This window comes from Triticum aestivum, chromosome 6D (genome assembly GCF_018294505.1).
Source record: "Triticum aestivum cultivar Chinese Spring chromosome 6D, IWGSC CS RefSeq v2.1, whole genome shotgun sequence".
Classification (NCBI taxonomy): Eukaryota; Viridiplantae; Streptophyta; class Magnoliopsida; order Poales; family Poaceae; genus Triticum; species Triticum aestivum.
The window spans coordinates 29,975,468-29,993,343 of NC_057811.1; the positions used below are offsets into that span (position 1 = coordinate 29,975,468).

Consider the following 17,876-nt stretch of genomic DNA (forward strand, 5'->3'; position numbering starts at 1 on the left):
CGTGTACAAAATGGACAATCTCTTTCGAAGTATCAGGGTTTCATACGGAAACTCATGTGTGTCAAAAACCATTACAGATTCACATGGATAGATAAGTGACCAAATTAATAGAAGTTCATGATCACATTAAAAACAAAGTACATACATAGTTCTCATTGAACAACATATAGCTCTCCAGAGCATCTAGTTAAACCATACATTGAAACTATGTAAAACATTTCAATGCAACAACAAATGCGATCATAATCACAACCAAGGTAACAATTGATCCAACGGCATAATGATACCAAGCCTCGGTATGAATGGCATATTTTCTAATATTTCTAATCTTCAACCGCATTGCATCCATCTTGATCTTGTGATTATCGACGACATCCGCAACATGCAACTCCAATATCATTTTGTCCTCCTCAATTTTTTTTCCTTCAAATAATTGTTTTCTTCTTCAACTAAATTTAACCTCTCGACAATAGGGTTGGTTGGAATTTTCGGTTCAACTACCTCCTACATAAATAAAATCTATGTCACATTGCTCGGCATAATTGTCATAAACAATAAATGAACCAAATAGTTATAAAAAGATAATATATACCACATCCGAATCAAAGACAGGACGAGGGCCGACGGGGGCTGATACCAAAACCATCGCACTATATAATACTCCCTCCGTTCCAGAATATAAGGTGTTTTGGTTTCCGTGCAAGTCAACCATTTGAAAGTTTGACCAAGATTATAGAACAAAATAGAAACATCTGCAATACCTAATAGATAAAATATGAAACTACCTTTCATGATCGATCAAATGATATAAATTTCATATTGTCAATATCTATGTATTTTTCTAAAAACTTGGTCAAACTTGCACTCATTTGACTTTTGAAAAAATAAATACACCTTATATAAAGGAACGGAGGGAGTAACAAGCAATAATAAAAGTAAGAAAATTAGACAAGTATCTATCAAAAATAAGAATATTTTTTCTTTCAGAAAGAAGATAAGAACAAGAGGCTCACCACGGTGGTGCCGGCGACGAGATCGGCGCGGGCGATCGACGGCGGTGAAGATGGGGACGGGACGTGACGGACCGCTAAACCTATGCAAATCTCGGGGAAAATGGAGCTTGGAGGTCGAGCTTCGAGAGGAGAAAGCTTAACTAGTGTGGCTCGGGCATTTCATCGAACACCTCATGTGCATAGGAGGTGAGCTAGAGCACCTAAATGCCCTCCCCTCGCCGGCCAGAAAAAACAGAGCACTGTGGAGTGCTCTGCTGCGGCGATGGGGTATATACAGGCAACTCATTTGTCCCGGTTCGTGGCTGGAACCGGGACTAAAGCCCCGTCTTCTGTCCCGGTTCGAGCCACGAACCGGGACCGGGACCAATGGATGTGGGCCAGGAGCGAGGCCCATTGGTCCCGGTTCATGCCAGGAACCGGGACAAATGGGTCCAGACGAACCGGGACCAATACCCACGAGGCCCCGGCCGGCCCCCTGGGCTCACGAACCGGGACGTACGCCCCCCATGGGTCCCTATTCGTGACTGAACCGGGACTAATGGGCTGGCCAGGCCCGAACCAAAGCCCTGTTTTCTACTAATGAGCAAAGCGGGCGGCTTGGGGTGGTTGTCGGCATCTCACGCCCCCGCGCGTAGCAAAGCAGCAGCGGAGCAAGCCAGATGGGGCGGCGGCCGGGCGGAGTGAGCTAGCGGCCGAGCGAGGGCCGGCCCCGGGCAAATCCGAGGCGCAGAAGGCGAAGCAGAGCGGGGGGCGACGGCGGCCCACCGGCAGGAGGCGGCGACAGCTGGGCTGAGCCGGGCAGTAGAGCAGGCTAGGGCGGCCGGATCCGCGACGAGGAGAGCCGGGACGGCCGGATCCGCGGCGAGGAGAGCCGGACCTGGCAGTGGGCGGATCGGGGGAGGAGCTAGCACGGAGTTGCAGCGTGCGGGAGAGAGGGGAACCTAACATCTGATAACATGTTGGTTAAACAGCAACTAGTATTCACTGAGGGCCAAAGGCCATTACATATACATGTGAGATAAAGTGCAGGAAACCCCTTATACAATGGGGATATACCGAAAAGGGACTATACACATCTAACATGATCAAGGTTTTATCTCTTAGCCAGGTTATCTTAGTGAGCAATTTCTTCAACTAAGCCAAAGAAAAACTATAAATTCGGCAATTTCTGCAACTAATGGTTCATTTAATAGCATTCGTGATTTGCAGAATAAAGTTAAGCAGCTTTATATGCTGTGCATGGAAATGGAAATGGAAAATCTTGATATGGTTAACCCTGGTGTGTGGTCATGTGTCTGATGCAACTAAAAACCTTTATCTGGTCAGGTGTGAGGGAAAACTTTCACCCTGCTGGTTCAAGAAACAGGCATACGCCCCGCTTTATAGATAAAGCACAAATCAGTGCATGGCCGAACGATACAAGGTAGTGAGGTAGCCGTCTTAAAAAGCAGACCCCAGGATAACTCTACAACACAAACGCACGTGACTATGTTGCCGAAAAAGAATACAGGGAGGACTGAATACAACACCACAACACATCCTAGGACACCTAATCTCCACGACGACGCCCGCGGGAGGGAGAATGGCGCAAAGCGTCGCCGTTGCTGAGTCCTGCTGGTTGGGGCTCTAAAATGCATGAATGCAGAGAAGCCCTGGCAATGCAGCAAGAGACTACTTTGATGCTGCAGCATGAATTGAATTCAACATTTCATAATTTCAGTCATCAATCTTTTTGGCAAAGACAAGTGTTGTTATATAGAGACTACTCCAGTTTGCATAACTCACATATGGGAACTATATATACTCTTAACGCATCCACCCTACATCGTCGTTTTTTCAGCAAATAGAGCAGTCTCTTGCTGCATTGCTAGGGCTTCTCTGCATAGTTAGGATGCACACAGTGAAAACCAACAGTTGTACAAAGTAAAAAGCATATATTGGCAGGAGTAAAGTCATATGGGATCGAAATTATGCCTATGTAGAAGGAGGTTGTGGATCGATTCCGAGATTATGCTTCGGTGCGTGAGGGCCGCTCCAAATTTCAGCTCATTTGGACATCTGAGTAGCTCTTGGCAAAAAAAGACAAATTTGAGGTCAGTAAAATAATTTATTGTTCATGTACAGTTCTGACCCAATTTGTCTTTTTTGCGTCCAAATAAGCTGAAATTTGGAGCGGACCTCATGCACCAGAGCATCTTCCATGCAAAAAAAAAAATTCTGTTTTTTGAATATTTTTAGTTTTTTTTTGAATTTATTGTTCACCATAGATGAGCCTGTGCTCACAAATGGATAATTTCTCTCTAGCTGGCATTCCTCTGATGCAGAGGCTATTTTTCTCTAGCATCCTCTGCTTTCTAGTTGTCGTTTGTGTCTAATATTCTCACAGCTTAATCTCTTTGAAAAGAAATATTGTTTTCGTTGCAGTCTCTATACAGCATACACCTTCTCCTACTCCTCCAAGTGGGAGGCAGGTAGAAGATGTCGACAGTTAGTGCTAATTAACCAAGCTTGATAGCAATGTCTCCAAGGCTTGTATCTCAAATCATGGGGGTTGTCTAGGTTCCGTGAATGCATATGTTTTCTTTGCTTCTTCATTCAAATTCATGCATGGAGTACTACCTTCTATGAGCAAGCAATGGGCGCCCACAGAAATGCCTTTATATATTATGGTAAGGCGTTCTGCAGCAAGTTAGGCTAGTATAAAACCACGAAACCGAATCACGACGGCTCTTTTGGTTATGGCCACAAGTCTTCCATTTCTATATTTGAACAAGTTATTCCCTTTTTCCTGTTTCTGAACAAACAGGCATTTTCAGAGTAAACTGCACCACTTGCTCCCATCATTATTTGCTACAAGTCTTCCATTTTTATATGTAAGCAAGTTATTCATTTTTTTCTGTGGACCAGGTTTATCATTTGCATGGCATTAGGTTCATATTTTTCAGAACGATAACAAACAAATGTCCAGCACGTAAGAGTAGAATAGCATATTTACAGACGTCATGAATAAATATACCAAATTTGATAGTCATTAATGAAGCGCGCATTTTGCATTTTTGTGAATCTCTCATAGTAAATTATTATCTGGATGTATTTTAACTAATTTTTTAGCTGTCAACAACTTTCATATTTGGAAAACGAAAATAAGAACTTCCAAGAAAACTTGAAATGATGAACCTTTCAGTTGCTGATGGAGCGAGTGGCTCATACAAAAAATGGCATACAAGTATATACTTGACATAATTGAATACTAAACAATATATCTTATACAGCTAAGAGTAGTAGTAGTAAACAACACTTCAGCATTTTTCTAGTGAAGTTCTAAACTTCTATATGTCAAGGCATGAAATATGCCTGCCATGCATATTTTTCAGTGGTATCTACCAACTGGCTGGTGAGCGGTGACTTCTAGCTTCTGAATATACTACTGGTCAGTGATTAGATGTGGCGTCAGTTGTACCATTGACCAACTAATTAAAAGCTAGATCAGCATCTTCTCCTATTGAATTTTTTGCAGAGAAAGGAAAACTATTCATGCCCGCATGGTGCATGCCATGATGGTATACTTGATTAAAGCTAGTGCTGTTCAGCTTCCATTGTCATGGTGCTCTGTCGATGACATCTAGACTAACAAGACGATACGGTATCGTGCACGTGCATGCATCCTGGACACGTTTGACTTTCTGATTGATCTGGCACCACTAATTAATCAGTTAAGATTAGATGTAGGGTCATATAATTGTAGAGACTACCAACATATATCATGTGGATGGATCGGTTCACACATCATGATGGGCCTGTTTGTATAATTACAGAGATGCGCATACAAGTTGCATGTAATCTTCTAACATGATAATATTAGAGTGCTAGTTTCCCTTTGTCTTATATACACAGTGCTCCGTCCATCCATCTATTTACAAGTAGCTCCAGAGCAGGATCCCAACATCCATCCATCTTGAAGGTAATATTGGGTTTCCACTGTTTAGCTGGCTTTGCTTGCATCTACCTATCTAGGTGCCTTAAGTTTGCCTATTTTTGTTGTTAACCATGCTTATAACTCATTCATCAATCATGTTAGCATTCTAGTGCTGCCCTTTCCTTCCTTTTTTGCTGGTAAGCTTAACTAGCTACAACGAGTGGTGGGGATGATATGTTGGTTTATCTTTGTTGCAGCAAAAAGCACCGAAAATGGCGATGGTGCTGGATGCTTTTGCATCCTACGTGCATAACATGCTGACGGAGATGGCGAGTGAAGAGCTGCAAATGCTACTTGGAGTCGGAGACGAGATCGACAAGATGGACATTAAGCTTAGGGACCTCAAGAACTTCCTCACCGATGTTGATAAGAGAAACATCACCGACAAGAGTGTGCAAGAGATGGTGGCCCAGCTCAAGCGCGCCTTGTACGAAGCTGCTGACATCCTCGACCTCTGCAAGCTCAAGGCCATCGAGCGTGGTCCGTCCACTGTTGATGTTGGGTGCTTTAACCCCTTGCTCTTTTGCATGCGGAATCCCTTCCATGCCCACGACATTGGCACCCGCATCAAGGCGCTCAACAAGAGGCTCGACACCATCAAGGAGCGAACCGCTGCTTTTAGCTTCATCAATCTTGGTTCCTATGAGGATCGTGGTTGCAAGGTCCACGGCTTTCATTCTAGGAATACCAGCCGTGAGACAGCAGGGGAGCTCAACCGGTTGGGTATAGTCGGAGAGAACATCGAAGAAGACACAAGAGAGCTGGTCGAGATCATGCTCACTGAAAAGGAGGGCAACACAAACATTATGGTGGTCGCCATTGTTGGTGTTGGCGGAATTGGTAAGACCACTCTTGCCCAGAAGATCTTCAATGACAAAACCATCAAGGCCGAGTTCGACAAGACCATATGGCTGAGCATCAACCAGGACTTCGACAAGGTTGAATTGCTCAGGACAATCATCACACTCGCTGGGGGAGTACACGGTGGTGAAAAGGCTGTGGCTGTGCTTCAGCCAATCCTTACCACTACCTTGACAGAGAAGAAGCTATTCCTGGTGCTAGATGATATGTGGAGCCATAGAGCATGGGGTGATGTGCTTGAAACACCCTTGGCTAATACTGTGGCTCAAGGTAGCCGAGTCCTTGTCACTACAAGAGCTGAAAGTGTAGCTAAAGGAATGAAAGCTGTGCTTCACCACCATGTGAAAAAATTAGAAGAGGAGGATGCCTGGTCCTTGCTCAAGAAACAGGTGAGTAACTAAACTCCATGCATCTTAATAATTACTAGCTTCATGCTTAACTTGCAGTAGAGATAGTAAGCACTCATCATGCAATAAGAGAAAACCCACTGTACACGTTTCATGCTTAATAATTACTAGCTTTGTTATTAATCAATATGGGTTGATAAAACTGGACAACCGCACTACCACAACACTAGACCTCATGCCCATATATATTCCTGCATGTATCATTTTCCGAGGTAAATCAAATAGACGTACATTTAGAGTTGAGCACAAAAATGAGGAGTGCGAGTAGAATGCCCGTATTGTCCATCACCTTTTACTCACACAAGTTGTCAAGTGGGGAATACACTATAGCAGACGCAAGCCCAAGCCAGCAGATGATAGCCTACAGCTTGGCAGCAGCTGTGATCGGAACAGGATAAGCCCTGTTGGATCCTCGATTTGTACCAAGTCTGGATTCATACATTCTTATTAGACTAGGATTCAGTGTTCAGTAGGTTTACCCTTCCCTTTCATTCAATATGGAACGAAATTTGTGTCCATGAAACAAAATGTTGCTCATTGTGGAATATTTGTAATAGGAACAAAATACAATATTTTAGAAAGCCTGAAGTAACTTTTCGAACCAATACTGGAAACCGCAGCTACCAAGACTGAAAAAATAACTCTGCAATGTGTTTGCCAAGTTCTACACTCGGCAAACACCACTCCGCTGCACAGCTGCCAGCAAAGTTTATTTTGCTCAGTCCTTTTTCACGGGCACTCGGCGAACACACAAATCTTTGCCGAGTGCCGCCCACAGGGGAACTCAGCAAAATTGTGCCCAGACGGAACGGCGCGTTAACAGCCATGCCACTCGGCAAACTATCGGGCACTCAGAAAAGTGGAGACTTTCAGAATTCAGAGTAACGTTGCAGAATAAATTGAGAAGATCTCGCGACCGCGTCGCCCCCCCCCCCCCCCTCCCCGCGCGGGCGACCGGCCGCGCGTCCTCCCTCCTCCCTCCAGCCCCCCCCCCCCTCCCTTCTTCCTTCCCGCCGCCGTCACCGGCGCCCGCGGCCGGCTTGGCCCCGGGGCTGCTGGTGGCGGCGGCCTCCTTGCCCTTCCCCTCCCGGTCGCTCTCCGGCGCAGGCGGAGCTGCTCCCGGGGGTGCACTTAGGCGGCAGCGGTTTGGCGTGGCGGCGGGGTTTCATGGCGCGCTGCAGGCGAGCAGCTGGGCGGCGGCCCCACCGCCAACGGCGGCGTGATCTGGCGTCGTCCGCTCGGCCCAGATCTGGGCCGTTCGGGCCCCATCTGGGCCTGGGCTGGCCGGCGGCGGGGATGGTCTCCGGCATGGCTTCTGGGAGGCGGGGAGACGCGGCGAGTGGCTGGGCGCTGGCGGCGCCGACGCCGGCCTGCTACATCGTGGCCGGCGGGGCTTAACGGGTCCGCTTCGGGCCTGGCTGGGCCAGGGGTGGCCCGACATGCCCCGGTGCCGCGTCCGGACGGCTACCGCGACGGTGCCGGAGGCACGGGCCTCCCGCACGACGGCGGTGGAGGTGGTTCCCTCCCGCTCGGCGTCGGTGTTGCTGCTCCCGTCGTGGTGCGCTTCTCTCCGGTCCTCTTGGCCTCGTGGTGGTGTTCGTAGTGAGGCGGCGTGGGTGGCGGCGCTACTGCGTTGGCGCATGGTGGTGGGCGGTGGTCTGGCTGGTCGGCTCCGATCCATTGGGCGGTGGGGTTGGAGTGCGGGAGAAATCCTTGCCGGTCTTCGGCTCCGATGCGGTGACACCTGCGGGTGCCACCATTCCTTTCTGGAGGGTGTCGGTGATATCCATCCCCCACCTCCCTCCGCGTGCCGGGGAAACCCTAGGACATGTCCGGGCAGCAGCGTCGTCGGCGTTGCTTTCCTTCTTGGAGGTGCTGCTTTGTACGCGGTGGTTCGGAGCCTTAGGTTGTGGTGGTCTGTTTCTGGTGGGTGTAGCGGTGGCGGGTCATCCGCGCTTTGTCGAGCTGCCGTTGTTGGCATTTGTTTCTTCTTCTTTTTCTTTTGGGCTTGATGTGCTGTTCGCCCCAACGATCCTTGTATCGGTGTTGGTTGCTTTGGAATACAAAGCGGGCGGAAACCCTTTTTCGATAAAGTGGCGGATTCCAGTAGTGAACTATGGTTATCAATATATACAAACATATTAGATGTTCTCTAGCCTGCACTTTGGAATAAGATGTGAATAAGAAGGTACAGTGGAATCAAAGATAATGAACTAGATTAATTTGCAATGTATGTTGAACATTTTTCAGTGCATAGTAGAATATATGCTGAACATTTTGTTTTTGCTTGTTATTTGGAATGAAAGTTTAATCAACTGGTACAAAATTTACTCTAAAACGTTAATCAGCCAAAACAAAAGATCTGCTAATCTAATACAAAATATATTTCTGTTGATGGAACAATATATTGCTCAGAATGAAGCATTATTCGATGTTCGTTAGCAAAAATTGGTGAGCTAGAACAAAAATTGTATGAATAACAATTGGTTGGGAGAATGTCTGTACTATGCCACAACCAGGTTCATGCCTTCGTGGATGCGAGTTCTGATCCATATCGACGTTGTACAATCCCTCATAGTTTTCCTTAAGAAAGTTACTACATACTCCCTCCGTTCCTAAATATAAGCCTTTTTAGAGATTTCAATATGGACTACATACGGATGTATATAGACGTATTTTAGAGTGAAGATTCACCCATTTTGCTTCGTATGTGGTCCATATTCGAATCTCTAAAAAGACTTATATTTAGGAACGGAGGGAGTACATAAAGATGAAACCCTTTGCATGCTGTTGTGTATTCATATACGGATTAACAAATATGACTCCATCTGCTAAGTGCGGATATTTGTACTGTAATATCCTTCACTACCTTTGGAAGATGTATGGCTGACTACCATGACTCTCCCATGCAATTAAGGGTGTAATTTGGTTAGCACTACAGACGGTAGACTTGTACAGATTAATAATTCTAGATAAAAATAAAGAAACTTAGCATCATGTTTGGATGAGCATGTTTGGTGTTAGATCGCTCACTTGCTAGGTATCCTGGTTGATAGCAATGTCTCGGGTTATCGATTCATTCATTTGGCAACCCCGTTTACTTAGTACATTAAGAGGTCCTTGATTTGTTTTCTTTTGTTAATGAGCTTATATGTACTAAACTAAACACTAGACACTAATAAATCACTATTGTACTTGACCTTATTTGTTTAAACCATTTTTATAGATAGTCTCAAGTGAGACAGATGAACGTGAAGTCGATATGCTCAAAAAAATTGGATTGCAAATTGTAGCAAAATGTGATGGTTTGCCTCTTGCTATCAAAGTCATGGGAGGACTCCTGTGTCAGAAAGACACAAATGATTGTGCGTGGAAGATGGTTCTAGATGACTCTGTATGGTCGGTATCTGAAATGCCCGAAGAGCTAAACCATGCAGTGTATTTAAGCTATGAAGATTTGCATTCTTGCATCAAACAGTGTTTTCTATACTACTCCCTTCTCCCTAAAACTGCATTGTTCTATAGTGAAAACATCATTGGCATGTGGATTAGTGAAGGATTTGTTCATGGAACCTCAGAAGACTTAGAAGAACTAGGGAAAAAGTACTATAAGGAGTTGATACTGAGGAACCTTATAGAGCCAGATACACAGTACGTTAATCGGTCTGTCTGCAACATGCATGATGTTGTACGATCATTTGCTCAATTTGTGGCGAGAGATGAGGCACTAGCAGCTGGAGATACTAATGTTGTTAACAAGTTTAGGGAAGATAAGTTTCTTCGGTTATCTATAGAAAGCAAATCATCGGAAGATGGGTTGGACTGGAGCTCTATAGAAGCACAAAATACATTGAGAACACTTATATCAGTTGGCCACATAAATATGAAGCCCGGTGATTCTTTGGTAAATTTTCCATGTCTGCGGACTCTGCATATAGATTCTGCACATGCTGCGTTGGTTGAATCATTGCATGAACTCAAGCACCTGAGGTACTTGTCCTTAGAAAAAACAGATATATCTAGTCTGCCAGATAGCATTGGGAAGATGAAGTTCTTACAGTACATTAGCCTTAGAGGATGCAGACAATTTGTTAAACTTGCACATAGCATTTTGAAGTTAGGGCAGCTAAGATATCTTAACTTCATTGAAACAAGTATAAATGGCATACCTAGAGGATTTTCTGCTCTAACAAATTTGAGGGTATTACGTGGGTTTCCAGCCAGGATGGATGGTGATTGGTGCAGTTTGGAAGAGTTGGGTCCTCTTTCTCGGCTCAAGGATCTTGGACTCGACGGATTGGAGAATGTAATTGCTTCCTCGTCCACATCAAAGGCAAAGCTTTGTGAGAAGTTGTATCTTGCCAGACTATACTTAACTTGTGGTAGTAGATTGGAAGACGATGGGCTTATTGAAGAGGAGGTTATTGTCTCCGGGGAAGAGCAACAACGAATCAAGAAGGTGTTTGATGAGCTCTGCCCTCCGCCCAGGTTAGAATATCTTTATATCAAAGGATATTTTGGCGAACGCCCCCCTGGATGGCTGATGTCGTCATCCTTTGTGCCCCTCGAGAGCTTGAGAATTATATTCATCGATGACCTGGCTTGGTGCACACAGCTTCCTGATGGCTTGTGTCATCTCCCTTATTTGGAGTTCTTTCAGATCGATCGTGCTCCAGCCATCAAGCGTGTTGGATCTGAATTCATGCTGTCCTACCATCACCACAGTCCTCACCCTTCATTTCAGAGATTGCGTGAGATGAATTTAATAGGAATGGTGCAATGGGAGGAATGGGAGTGGGAGGAGCATGTGCAAGCCTTTCCGGTCTTACGGGAACTTATGCTAAAGCACTGCAAATTGAAGTGTCTTCCTCCTGGACTTGCTTCCCAGGCAAAGGCTTTGGAAGAATTATCCATACAAAATGTCCAGGGTCTTGTCTCTCTGGAGAACTTTGCGTCGCTGGTCGAGCTGGAAGTTATTGTAAACGTTGATCTGGAGAGGGTCACCAACCTTCCCAGACTGCAGAAGCTTACCATCAGAGCCTGCCCAAAGCTGAAGGTGCTAGAGGGTGTTCCTGTACTCCAGAGGCTCAAGCTGGTTGATCTAGAGATGGAGACAATCCCAGAATACATGGGAGGTATAAACCCAAGGCATTTGGAGCTATACTGCAGCCTAGCACTGCTCGCTTCCATAGCTGCAGGAAAATCTGGCCCTGAGTGGGACAAGTTCAGACATGTTAAGCATGTCAAAGCGTACTCAAATGAAGGAGATAATCCAAGGAAATGGTATGTCTTGTACACAGCTACCCCCTACAACTTGGAGACAAATGTCAGCCGCTCTTTCCTGTCTAGAGGTAAATTAGCATTTCTCTTTCATCTTTGTTTGTCCTTTTATTCTGTTTATTTGACATGTTATCTTTATTTTGTACCTTTCGTTCATATATATGTTGGAATTTAAATGCATTCTGTATGTCTTCATTCCCTTTGATAACACCCATTTAGAGCAGGACAATAAAAATTGTAGTGATGTAGATATGAGTAGATCATGTTGGATGGAGCCAAAAAACAGTGTCTTCAACAAAGAGGTCAATTCCCTTCAATCTATTCTGCGCCACATCTTCAAAGAGATTCACCAGTAGGGTGAGGCTGGCACCGCATCTCTTAGTCACGTTTGTAGCTAATCCACGGTAGTTTGGACGTGGTTGCGTTGTACGTGTCTTTTGTCAGATTCTTTGTTTAATCCTTTCTTTTTCTTTCTCTAACGTATACATGCAGCCCTTCTTCATTTTCTGGTAAAATAAGAATATATGACTAATTTTTTCTCCAAGGACAGTACACAATCAACTTTTTATCATTTCATAATGGCTACATGTTGACCAATACTACTTTCTGATTTTTTTTGCGGGGACTACTTTCTGATTTGATTGCACTCCTTGATGCACTAAATATCTGTTATTTTTACTTGTTACCCTAGGTTAATACCGTGACAATTAAGCTCTTTCAGGTTCTAAAAAAAAGACATTAAGCTCTTGCCTTGCAAGTTATGGATTGCATAAGTACTTTTTCCTTTTTTTTCTAATGCAGGAAGCTTATCTTCTTTTGAGGATGCACAGAGATTTGAGTCCGTCTTCAAAATTACGAAGAAAACCTTTAGCTACATATGCAGCTTGGTGTACGTGCCATCACTGAAAGATATGAACAGCTATACCTTTGTTGATGGGAGGGCACTGTGTTTAGAAGATCGAGTTGCTATTGCTCTGAGAAGGTTGTACTCTACCGAGCCGCCGGAGACCTTAGAATCCTCTGTTGGTGTCAATGAGTCAATCATCTTCTTGGTAACTGAGAGTTTCGTTGATGCTATATGCGAGCAAGCAAGCCACCACTTGCGCTGGCCAGACTCCAGTGAAATGGATAAGATCAAATCAATGTTTGACAAGATCCACAATATGCAGAACTGCTGCGGCGTCATCTATACAACTCACATCCCACTTGGACCAAACTGGAGCCATGAGAAGTATGATAGCATTCTAATGCAAGTGGTCGTTGATCCAAAGATGAGGTTCTTGAACATTTGGTCTGAATTGGCAGATAGCATGACCCAGTTGAGCATTTTGCACGAGTCTGGACTCTTTGAGGAGTGTGAGAAAGGTGCTTGCCTGAATGGAAGCAAGCTGAAGACAGCGTTAGATGGATCAGAAGTTGGGGAATACATAATTGGTGATGCAGGATACCCGCTTCTCCCGTGGCTACTCACACCTTACCAGGAAGTGCTCTCAGATTCCATGACGGAGTTCAATAGGAGACACTCCGCAGCCACAACCTGTGCGCTGAAGGCGCTAGCAAGGTTCAAAGACACATGGAGGTACCTGCCATGGTGGCCAGTTGATCTGAAAACTCTACCTAAGATGATCTGCGCCTGCTTGATGTTGCATAACATAGTCATAGATATGGAGGATGATGCAGCCATGCCGAGCGTTAAGGAGGGGAATTACTGCGAGGAAGTGCGCCAGTTAGAAAACGAGGATGCTGTCAGGGTGAGGGATATGCTGTCGCAACACTTCTTGACCAGCAGGTCATCTGAATCGGGAGGTGAATTAACACATCTGCTCCTACGTTTTAATTTCCTTGTTTGGTTGCTCTGTCCGCTAAATTTTCATATTTATTTCCTCCTGTTGTTTCACTTGTTTAGTTGGCCCAGTGTACACAGAGGAGGATCATGAAGTAGCCGCATCAGGCTCAGGGGATGAAGACAAGGAACAAGAAGCAGAGACAAGAACATCAGAGGAAGAGAACATGAACTAAAAGAAATTCTTTCTGCCGCGTCTTCCAGCTTCATTCTAGGTACTACTGTGCATGATGTGCTTCAAGTCTTGTTCTCTTCTTGGTTTGTTCTTTCCATATAGCACTAATCCCATTGATAATCTTTAACTGATTAACTCCCTTGGATATATATTGGCAATGCGCTAAGCAAAGCGTTAGTATCTATTAGCTGAAACTCTGCTTGGTTCGTTTATTTAATCAATAGCATGCGTGATCTGGACAATAAAGTTAGCAGCTAAACTATATATGCACGGAACGGAATTCTTTATATATGTTAAAATGTGGTGTGGGGTCGTTTATCTGATACAACAAAAACTTTGGTTTGATCAGGCAGAGGGAAGCCCTCCATCCTGCAGTCTGGAGCTTTTCAATGCACGAATTCAGAGTAGCTGTGGCAATGGAGCCTTATATTGATGCTGCAGACTGAATTGAAGTTCAATTTTTTTGGTCATCTATCTATTTGTGAAAGACAAATGTAGTCATGTAATCTGTACTCATGTGCTGAAAAAACAGCAATGTGGCCTATGTGTAGTCTCCATCAATGAGTTGGTGCAAACTGAAGAATTTTTCAAACATGATGGCAGGCAGTCCTGTATATTTACATGTCAGATGTATGTCTTGGACTTCTGATGAATCTCGTAATGGAAAAAACAACAGAAAGGCGAATCCCGAGTGTTACTTTTTCATGCAAACTCCCGTGGTAGTGGTAGTAGGAGGAGGAGGAGGAGCAGTGGCAGTAAAACAGAGTCATCTTTGTTCCCAATAGTAGTAAAACGACGATAAAGCAGTGTAGCTGCATTGAGACTATTTCTGAATTTCATCCATCAGTTGTGGACGCAAAGTTGATGAATAAATTCTTTAGTCGAGATGTGGTGTAGTTCCATCCCAGGGCTAGACGCCATGCAGTTCAGCGATTGATGGATGCATTCGCTGGTGCGTTGCGCGACAAGTTTGCTGATCTGCAGCTTCTACGCTTTGTTTGGATGTGTGCGATAGCTGGAAACGTCTTAGCCTATTGAGGCCGACGGGTTCGTGTTATATAGAGTTGGGGCGCACCTCCCAACCATAGCACATACATTGTTGAGATTACATAAGAGAGAGATATTCAAGGAAGAGATAGAACTTGGAGAGAAAGGAAAATAATCTATCTCTATCTATCTATCCTAACTGCCTTATGCACCGGGTGCACCATAGCATGTTTAACACCCTCCCTTAATCACAGCTTCATTAAGTTGAGATTATGCTTGAATTCTTCAAAACTCCTTGTGGGCAAAGGCTTTGTACACTAGTAGAAAAAGAGGCTTCCATACGCCCCCATTAGTCCCCAAAACAATCGAACCGCGACAAAAGGGGCCTTTAGTCGCGGTTCGGGAGGAGACCCGCGACCAACTATCTGGGCCCAGCGCGCTCGGTCGACAGCTGGCGGACGGGAGAGGCTTTAGTCCCGGTTGGCCTGGCCAACCGGGACTAAAGGTCCCCGAAGGCCTTCAGTCGCGGTTGGCCAGGCCAACCGGGGCTAAAGGCCCATCCAGCTGGCGGACGAGAGGGGCTTTAGTCCCGGTTGGCCTGGCCAACCGGGACTAAAGGTCCCCGAAGGCCTTTAGTCGCGGTTGGCCAGGCCAACCGGGACTAAAGGCCCATCCCTATATATAGGACTCAGCTCACTTCACTTCACTCAGCTCACTTCACAATTTTCAGAAGGGGGTGGTGGGTTTGCTTTTGGTTCCTCCTATGCACACAAGGTGTTCGATGAAATGCCCGAGAGCCTGAAACAAACATGATATGAAGTGTCTGAGCCACACTTGAGCTTTCTCATTTATTTTTCCTCCGCGATCGCGGTTAGCAACTTGAACCTTTCATGTGTCATTGATAAAATATGCATGTGTGTAGTTCATTGTTTAATTTGTATTATTTCTAGCTAGTTAGTTTAACAAATGCATGATGGTTAATTATATACTTTATATAATAATAATGCAGATGAATCGGCAATGGATGTACGGTCCCCGACTCTCCGGCGAGTTCACTACGGGTTTGAAAGATTTTCTCGTAGTGGAAAATGCGAACAAGCAGCGAGGTTTTATTATCTGTCCATGTGCTGTCTGTAAGAATCAGAAGGGTTACTCCTCCTCAAGAGAGGTTCACATGCACCTGCTTCGGCGCGGTTTCATGCGAAGCTATAATTGTTGGACCAAGCATGGAGAAAGAGGGGTTAGAATGAAAGAAGATGAAGAAGGGGATGATATCGATGACAACTATCATGATCATTTCGGTGATACTTTCATGGAGGATGATGCTGAAGGTGGGGAAGGGTTAGGTGAAGGTGAAGAAGAGGCACATGATGAGCCCGCTGATGATCTTGGTCGGACCATTGCTGATGCACGGAGACGCTGCGAAACTGACAAGGATAGGGAGAATTTGGATCGCATGTTAGAGGATCACAAAACGTCGTTGTATCCAGGATGCGATAATAGTCTGAAAAAGCTAGGCTGCACACTGGATTTGCTAAAATGGAAGGCACAGGAAGGTGTAGGTGACTCATCATTTGAAAATTTGCTGAAAATGTTGAAGAATATGTTTCCGAAGAATAACGAGTTGCCCGCCAGTACGTACGAAGCAAAGAAGGTTGTCTGCCCTCTAGGTTTAGAGGTTCTGAAGATACATGCATGCATTAACGACTGTATCCTCTACCGCGGTGAATACGAGAATTTGAATGAATGCCCTGTATGCACTGCATTGCGTTATAAGATCAGAGGCGATGACCCTGGTGACGATGTTGAGGGCGAGAAACCCAGGAAGAGGGTTCCCGCCAAGGTGATGTGGTATGCTCCTATAATACCACGGTTGAAACGTCTGTTCATGAACAAAAAGCATGCCAAGTCGTTGCGATGGCACAAAGAGGACCGTAAGTCCGACGGGGAGTTGAGACACCCCGCTGATGGAACGCAATGGAGAAAGATCAACAGAGTGTTCAAAGATTTTGCAGCTGACGCAAGGAACATAAGATTTGGTCTAAGTACTGATGGCATGAATCCTTTTGGCGAGCAGAGCTCCAGCCATAGCACCTGGCCCGTGACTCTATGCATCTACAACCTTCCTCCTTGGTTGTGCATGAAGCGGAAGTTCATTATGATGCCAGTGCTCATCCAAGGTCCAAAGCAACCCGGGAACGACATCGATGTGTACCTAAGGCCATTAGTTGATGAACTTTTACAGTTGTGGGCCAGACCTGGTGTACGTGTCTGGGATGAGCACAAAGGAGAGGAATTTGACCTACGAGCGTTGCTTTTTGTAACCATCAACGATTGGCCTGCTCTCAGTAACCTTTCGGGACAGACAAATAAGGGATACAATGCATGCACGCACCCATGTGGAAGAAGAAATCTATATTTTGGGAGCTAGAATATTGGAAAGTCCTAGATGTCCGCTCTGCAATCGACGTGATGCATGTTACGAAGAATATTTGCGTGAACCTGCTAAGCTTCTTGGGCATGATATGGTCAGGGATTTTAAAATGAATTAGTTTTATTTTTCTGATTTTTTTGATATAATTGTATTTTTAAGATTTTAAAATGAATTAGTTTTATTTTTCTGATTTTAAAAGGAAAAAGGAAGAAGAAGAAAGAAGGAAAAAGGAAGAAAAAACAGAAGAAAAAAGGAAAAACAGAAGAAAAAAACAAACAGAAGAAAAACATAAGAAAAAAACAGAAGAAAAAAGGAAAAAGGAAAAAAGGAAGAAAAAAAGAAGAAAAACAAGAAAAGGGAAGAAACAAACAGAAGAAAAAAGGAAGAAAAAACAGAAGAAAAACAAGAATTTAAAATGAATTAGTTTTATTTTCTGATTTTTTTGATATATAATTGTATTTTTAAGATTTTAAAATGAATTAGAAACAAAATAATATAAACTTTAATAAAATATATAAGTACAAACAAAATAAAAAATATGCCTCCTAAGCACGGCCTGAATACGACTAGAAACCCATCAATGGGCCAGGATTCAGGCCCGCAGAAGGCCCAGTAGGCCCACAAGCACATAGTGACAGAATAGGCCCGTAAGCCTGCATTTGAGAGGAGCTCGAAGTGGTGAGCGCAGCCGCGCTTATAAACCACTGTCGAAGCCTCTCGGCTAGCGAGGTGGGACTAAACATCCCACCGCACCGCGCCAGTTCCAGCACAACGCCTTTAGTCGCGGTTGGGGAGGCGGACCGCGACTAAAGGTTACCCTTTAGTCGCGGTTGTTGTCCCCAACCGCGACTAAAGGGTCTTTCTGCGCGGGAACGTAGGCGGCGCCAAAACCCTTTAGTC

At 44.7% G+C, this 17,876-nt stretch overlaps 1 protein-coding gene across 1 annotated transcript; it reads left to right on the plus strand.

Annotated features, from left to right (window-relative positions):
* The first annotated feature begins 4,809 nt into the window (after positions 1 to 4,809).
* On the plus strand, positions 4,810 to 14,234 carry LOC123140903 (disease resistance protein RGA2). Its single transcript, XM_044560166.1, has 6 exons — positions 4,810 to 4,974; positions 5,187 to 6,239; positions 9,484 to 11,608; positions 12,339 to 13,343; positions 13,444 to 13,595; positions 13,905 to 14,234. The coding sequence occupies exons 2-5, from the start codon at positions 5,202 to 5,204 to the stop codon at positions 13,554 to 13,556; spliced, it is 4,281 nt and encodes a 1,426-aa protein (XP_044416101.1). The 5' UTR covers positions 4,810 to 4,974; positions 5,187 to 5,201; the 3' UTR covers positions 13,557 to 13,595; positions 13,905 to 14,234.
* The last annotated feature ends 3,642 nt before the right edge of the window (positions 14,235 to 17,876 follow it).